At 31.6% G+C, this 7564-nt stretch overlaps 1 protein-coding gene and 1 long non-coding RNA gene across 2 annotated transcripts; both read right to left on the bottom strand.

Annotated features, from left to right (window-relative positions):
- Positions 1 to 1297: 1297 nt before the first annotated feature.
- On the bottom strand, positions 1298 to 2111 carry LOC130724729 (seed linoleate 9S-lipoxygenase-3-like; the record flags this gene model as incomplete). The annotated part of the gene is made up of 4 exons (XM_057576018.1): positions 1922 to 2111; positions 1700 to 1773; positions 1467 to 1574; positions 1298 to 1336 (listed from the first exon to the last, which is right to left on the bottom strand). Coding segments are annotated over exons 1-4 (360 nt in total), but the record flags the coding sequence as incomplete, so codon positions are not given.
- Positions 2112 to 3645: 1534 nt separating this feature from the next.
- LOC130726952 (uncharacterized) lies at positions 3646 to 5239 on the bottom strand. Its single transcript, XR_009015063.1, has 3 exons — positions 5143 to 5239; positions 4659 to 4725; positions 3646 to 3943 (listed from the first exon to the last, which is right to left on the bottom strand). It is a non-coding gene; the product is annotated as an uncharacterized LOC130726952 (long non-coding RNA).
- Positions 5240 to 7564: the final 2325 nt, after the last annotated feature.

The raw sequence follows: 7564 nt of genomic DNA, 5'->3' as shown, positions 1-7564 counted from the left end.
TTAAGCAAACCCACAGCTCAATAATCAGACCAACTGTTTCCAATATCCTGCCAAAACTAATACAACACTAACAATACGGACTGAAACGTGTGTAAACCATTTAAGTGAATGGAATAACCAAATGAACACCACATGGTAAAAATTTAAATGAACACAAGGTAGCAGATGACAAATAAATTAGATTACACTACTCTAAAACCAAATTGTATTATCAATAGTTCTTGAGAATAAAGAGACCAACTTTAAAAGTACTTGCGCCTGAATACTTATAAAATAAGCAAAGTTGATTACTAAAGCAATCAACTTCAGGAGACACAGTAAAGCAATAAAAAATCGCCTTATATTTCATTTTAAAACTGTATCACAATATGTTAAACATGAAATTTAGCAATTAGGAAATGACTAAATAGTTAAAGAATGAATGAATACACCAATATGTTAGCTGGATCAATAGATCTTCAAGACTCACTTCAATAGAAAGGTTCCAAAGTCCATAGCAAACCAACTTTAGGAGAGAACCACCACTTTATAAGCTACTTCTATAGTTCTTCAAGACTGACTCAATACAAAGGTTCAAGATTCTAAGAGAGGACCTGCAGTAAAGCAAAGTAAAGATAAAAGACTAACTTGTATTGAGGTAAATGTGCACAAAGGCAAATATGTGCAGCTTTGCCCACATTCTCACTTTTTTTTTTTAATTTTGTAGCAAGTACTGCACTTGTCATTCTTAACTCCAAACCTACATTCATCTCACTATGGTAGCTAAACCAAACTGTGAAAAAAACTCAATTGAACATGCTAACCAACAAAAAATGTTTTCATATACTGCTTTAAAATATCTCACATACAAAGTGGATCATCATTACCCGATCAAAGTACCATAATTTCACTATATAAATGTGGGTTCCGTCCCAAGCATAAGTGATAAAAAAATGTATATTTCTGCATATATCGTATATAGAGCACTAATATCTATCACACAAAAGCCAAAGGACTATTCTATGGTACAAAGTTCAATCCAAACACAAAACAATAATAATATAAAAGAGACAAAAAGGAATGAATTAGCAGCTTTCTTGGTTTGTGTCATGAAAAGAATAAGCATTTTGCGGGGGAAGGGGAGGGGGAGGGGGAGGGGGGGGGGAGAATGACCATTTTGCAGGGGAAAAATTCACTTCAAATGTATTTCCTTTCTTTGATTTAAAGTGAAACCAGTCACATGAAAAACATCCTAGAACAAATGAAGCAACAGAACCACCTCACCTTTAGTAAAGGTCCTATCTTCCGAACAACTGAAATGGTGATCTAGCAGGAACAATTTCTTGTTCTGGATAGTCTGTCCAACAAAATTTAACTTGGTTAGAATAATATCGACATTACTTGAGCGACTATGGCAACAAAACAATAACATAGTTTACCATAAAAAACGTAATTTTTTATCATGGGAAACAAAAATTTATCTTTACCTGATCTGCAGTGAGCCCATCTAAGTTAAGCTCTATTTGTTCTTTGGTTATTGTTCTTGTACGATCCACATAGACTTCACTGTCTAGCTTACTTTTTGGAGGAAACTCCTGGAATTAATTTTAAAAAATTATGAGGAATTTAACCAATTGTTCACCATTAGGACATTAAGTGGATCAATGTTGCTGATACCAAATTGAAACTAATGTAGTATACAATGAAATGTTGAGCTTACTTGAAGGATGTGATCTAAACCAGGATTTACACCAGCAATGATCTCTCTTGCAAATTCTTCATCAGTATTCCAATCTGACTTAGTCACTGTTCAACATATAAAAAGAAATAACCATTGTCAAAATATCCATTCTTTCAAGCTGCTAAATGTAAAAAAGTTATTACATTTTTGCTTGTAAGTGTCAGTTTTGAGGAAGTGGCTGTTTTGACAAAGGTAGAGAACCTTGAATCACTTTAGCAGGTGGAAACTTGAGGAATTGTTCACCATCAGTTCTGAAGACTTCCTTTAACACTGGTAAAGGATTAATTTTATTCAGTATATATGTAGGCAGCTTAATTCCCCCTTCATATAAGTCATACATGTCACCAAAGCTATCAAATAACTGATTTCATAGCCTCAATGAATTTGAAATGAAAACAGATAAAAAAATTCAGCCAATGGAAAGAAAAAAGAAGTGTTAGTGGTTGAGGGTGTTTATCAAAATTAGACTTTGACCCCTGTGTCCCCTTCTCATAATTTTCATTCTTTCATTAAGATTAAAAAAAAGACTTCATCATAATTTTCACAACATGTAATCAAGTCTAGACAATCCTTTATCTCATAAAAATAACAAAAGTAACATTTTAGAATAGATGGAGAAAGGGAGAAATGCACGAAAAGATGGAGAAGGGGAGAAACAAATATAGAAAGGGAAAACGCACCTCAATGACCTTCAGCTGGGAATATGAGAGAAGCAAAAATCATTGAAGAAGAAAGAAAGAAAAATAGTTAGAAATTCATGAATGGATAAAGAAAGGAAAAATGCAGAATCAAATGAAGGAAGCTAAAATGAAGGGAGAAACACACCTGAAGAAGATTTTTGGAACTGCATCTCGTAGCACAGCCAAGCTTGTGGGACAAACCCCTTTAGCTTTGCAGACATAAGAAAACAAATATCAGTGAAGTACAATTATGTAGACACTGAAAAATATATAAGATCTAAAGCTCTCATAATGACTTACCACTCCTCACATAGAAAGCTCAATCCTATTCCACAAGTTTCACCTGACATGCACATTCCCTCATAACCTAGTCAGGCAAGCCACACGCGACTTGGTTATAGACACTGACTATGCCTCTATGCCTCAACCGCCATTAAAACATAAAAAAAGATCTCCCCACCTGTGAAGAGCCAGAAAACTTGTTAGATTAGAAATCAAAGTTTTCAGGAGCCTAATTGAAAATATAACTTCATGTCGTAAGGCTTCAATCCCTTAACAACCACCAAATATCTTGTACTCTGTAATCAATCCAATAATATCTACCAAAAATCATAATCCATAATACCCAATACTTAAGTTAATAATATAGAGCTATTGTTCTTGCATATTTGGATGGAAACCAAACTTTGAACATCATAATCCATAATACCCAATACTTATGCTTCTCTTCCAAATGCTTATGCTTCTATAAGCTAAGCCAATACACAATCTAAATAGAAACATAAAATGAAGAAATTGTAAAACCCATGACAGTAGAAGCATATTGAGTATAGCAAAGATGTTATCTAACAATATAGTACTTAAAAATAGTTGAACCAATGCACTAATTTTTTTTTTAAAAAAAACTTCCATTATTGAGATAGTAAAGCAAGAAAGAGAGATTATAGCAGTGTCTAAATGTGATTTAAAACTTTCCAGCATGGATGATCTTCTAAGAATCATTCCCACTGATTATGCATTTATAATAAAAGTAACAAAACAACCATCTTTTTTTTTTCTCAGAAGAACTATGGGCAAGCTCCATTCAAAGTATTAAGTTAATAATATAATAGACAGCCTTTCTAATTTCAGATGCATTCAAAGTATATTCTTCCTTGCTCATTTTTCTGATAATTCCAAAGTAGGTTATGGTAGTTCCATAAAATAAAACTATTACCAACAACAATGAACAAAATACAGTGGGAAGCAAAAAAAAAACATAGAATGTACTATTACTGAAGAGAGAGTAACAATGGTTAGATGAGCTTACAGCCCAATAATGGTGGTCATTGATATTCCATCCACTTAACTACTTATTGAAGCTGTTTAGAGGGTCTTTCCTTCTTGTTCTCTCTGCAGCAAGGGGAGTGGTAAGTTCTCAAATGGTTCAGCAGCAAACACATCCAACCTAGAAAAGCTCAAAGCTTTTCCCTCTTTTCCAGCAGCAGCAGTAGGTTTGCTGTGTTAGCAACCTTGGCATCTTCAGTTCTTGTTTCAGGTTTGCCTATATGAAGATAATTATTAGCTTCATGTGTGCAGATACATGAGAAATAAGAGAATAGGAGAAATCAAACAGATCAGTAAAATCATATGAAATGTTATTAGATAAGAACAATTCATCAAGTCTAAAGATTTGGAACACCACACATAATTATAAGATAATTCTTTAGGAAACAAAACCAAAGCAACATATGTATTTAATTATTTCATTAGATTCTGTCCAGATCAAAGGGACACAGATAAAGATGAATAAAAAGTAAAAGAAATCAAAGAAAATCAGTAACAATAATGGCGTTGGTGACTGAGCTGGGGAAAATCAGTAAGAAAATCAGTAACAACCTGGGGAAAGGAAGGAAGGAGAATCAGAAAGCAAAGCAGTTAATTAGAAGAAAGGAAGGAAGGGAAAAAAAGCTAACCACCAAGAGGAAGAGAGTTGGTGACTGAGCTTGAAAAGGGATAAAATTTAAACCTCACCAGTAAAAAATGTCAATACCTCAGATTAACAACACACCAAGATTACAAAAAACAACAGAGAAACTAAGAAAGAAAAAATAGTCAACAAATTAACAATACTTAATGAAAGTAATCAACCAATGCACATAGATACACCATATTTTGAAGGAGTTACATAATACATATCTAGAAAAAGCTAATGAATGAATGAATATACCAAAGGCATTAAAAGAAGTTTTTAAATAAGAAATGAAGTATGCACTAACCACACACATGACCAGACGTTTCTGCAAGCCTTTCAAAACCAATTTCTGCCTCATATGCAAGAGTACCCTACAAAAAAATGGAAAAGGCAGAAAATATTATAAGTTAATTAAAGATCACAATATCACATGACTCTAACTTGTAATCTTGACCATAAATGAAATTTGCAGTTGAAGCATTAAAGAAAATGCAAAACAAAACTCAATGAAGACACTATAGAAGAGATAAATAAAATAGCTACACATCCATTTTTCCAGTTGTTTCAATCAGTAAATTTTAGAGGGGATTCACAGGACATCATAAGCTGCGGAGATAAAGGGGTAAACGATGCCAGTATTTATAGAGGACCTTGAGTACAAAAAGGAGAAACCCATTACCCTATTACCAGTAGCACATCATTTGCATATGGTTTAGGTAACTATTCGTACGATCAATTAACTATGGTATTTTAATCCAGATGTGAGGAAATGAATAGAGGAGACGAACCTGTTGTTCCACGATCTTCGCTTCTCCTTCTCATACTCAACCGCACAGAGCACGCTTCCTCCTTCTCCTTCCACGATTTTCGCTTATCCTCCTGCATCCTTACCTAATAACCCTTTCTTGATTGAAAGTTGTACAACACCGTTTGTGAGAAGAAAACCACGGGAAAGAGGAAACCTAGCATATCAGTGAACAGTTGGTCGTACGCGGATGAACTGTATCTAGCGAAGAGTCTGGCGGGATGTGATGGGTACCGTCGAAAACTCAAAATCAGTAGGTAGAGAGGGAGAGAACACGCGATTAGAGACCTAGGGTTGATGAGAGACTCAGAGACGGTGATGAACAGTGTGAAAGGAAACAGCGTCGTTTTTGCTTGTGCGAGTTGGAAAAAAAAATATAAAACAGAGTTAAGTCAAAGAAGGACACGTGTCGAAGTGTAATTGGAGGTCTTCTAGCTACAGTAGTGGAAGAATAAGAAGTAGTAGATTATTTAAAAAGAAATATATAATTTTTGAAATGTGGTTTTGAGAATTCGAGTGGAAGTGATTTACCGAAGATTTTCATATATTCTATCTCAAATAAAATATATTTAATATTAAACTAATATAAATTATAAATTATTTAAATTATATAATTTTTTTTAATTTATGATATCAATCATGGTATAGGAATTCCAAAAAATAGGTAATGCGATAATTTTTCTTAATTTTTTTAACTTAAGGTAGAGTGAAAATTTTATTTTAAGAAAAAAAAATAAATTATAAGTTTATATTACCTTAAATTTTTAAAATTAATATCAAAATTCAATCATGCTAATAAATTACTAAAACCTTTCTTTTTACATGTAAGGTATAGTCAACATTTCAAAACCTTGTCTAAGTAGCTTAGTCACTTAATGAAAACAAAATAACTAATGGTTACTGATCAAGAGAAAGAATATTTTCTAGTTGAGAGAAAAATGATAAACCTTTTCGCTGATTTTCCATGTTTAAGGCTTCTGACTCTTTCAGATACTGGATTATCCCATCTACAATGTCCATCTCGAACGGTAGCTTTTGATAATCTCGTTGTTTGCATTTCAATGTTTTAAGGACCTATACACAACATCTATGGATCAACCCAATTTGGAACACTTGAATTTGCATCCTCAAATATAATATATCATCTTACCCCATGATAAATAGGATGCAAGAATATGAAAGCATCAAATTTGATCACAAAAGAGTTTTTATTTTCAATTTTTTAATAAATCAATTAAATGAATTAAGGATATCGATCAAATAATATATATAGACAAAGGAAAACACAAATACATTAGAGATTACATTCCACCACCAAAAAAAGTTTAATTAAAGAGTCACCTTAGTGAATACAATATGCATCCATTGAAAAGAAGAATCCGTGAGATGCGAGTGTGCACAACACTGAAAATATATTGTAGTGAGTAGATGAATCGCATAAAAACTTCGAAGGTTTGAAGGGGATCATAAACTTAGAATACAAACCTAAGATTAATGAGAGGAAACCTTGATCCGGTAATGAGAAAGACCGAAAAATGGAGAAATGAATGAAGAAAAAGGGAAAATGAAAAAGAAAAAAAAAACTAAAAAGAGAAATGCATGCACCAAGCGTGTCGGCTAAGTAAAGTAGTTGTTGTCATACAAGAGAAACACAACATATATATATATATATATATATATATATATATATATATATATCTTGATAATGATACAGTTGTATTTATCTTCCAAGGAATAATTTGAAATTTGTTAAAAATGTTAATTATAAATATTTGACGAAATCTGATTGTATTTGGTTGCCTGACTATAACAGTTGCCTATTTTTAGCATTATATTTATACTTATTAATTTAATTGATAAATATATGTTTGAATTTTAAATTTAGAAATTAAATTATGAATTCTCCATTAAATAATTCATATTTTATATTGGAATTTATTTTTTTTTAATTTGAATTTATGAAAATAATATTAATTTTTGTCTAACCTATATATGTGATTATTATTGTTAATAATTATTTTTTAATTAATAGTTAAAATTGAGAACACTTTTTTAGTTAGCCGTTAATTGTAAAAAGCTAAATAAAAGGAAGATTTTAATTATAGCGGTAAATTAGAAAAAAATTAAATATGATTTATCTATATCAAACATATAAGAACGATTATGTTTATAATGGTCATTAATCAAAATTGTTATCAAATTAACTTTAAATTGAATTTTGGTGAATCCCAAGTGTTGATATTTGACATGTCTAAATAAAGATTCCAAGTTAAATGTCGTCAAATTATTAAAATTAATTTCGTTGATTTCTCGAAGCTAATGATGATGGTGCAAATTAAAAAATTTGATATATATATATATATATATATATATATATATCTAACGTTAATTTATCAAACGTTAAA

The sequence above is a fragment of the Lotus japonicus genome, chromosome 6, assembly GCF_012489685.1.
Source record: "Lotus japonicus ecotype B-129 chromosome 6, LjGifu_v1.2".
Lineage (NCBI taxonomy): Eukaryota > Viridiplantae > Streptophyta > Magnoliopsida > Fabales > Fabaceae > Lotus > Lotus japonicus.
Note: the sequence above shows the minus strand (reverse complement) of the source record. Positions and strands in the feature narration are given on the sequence as shown.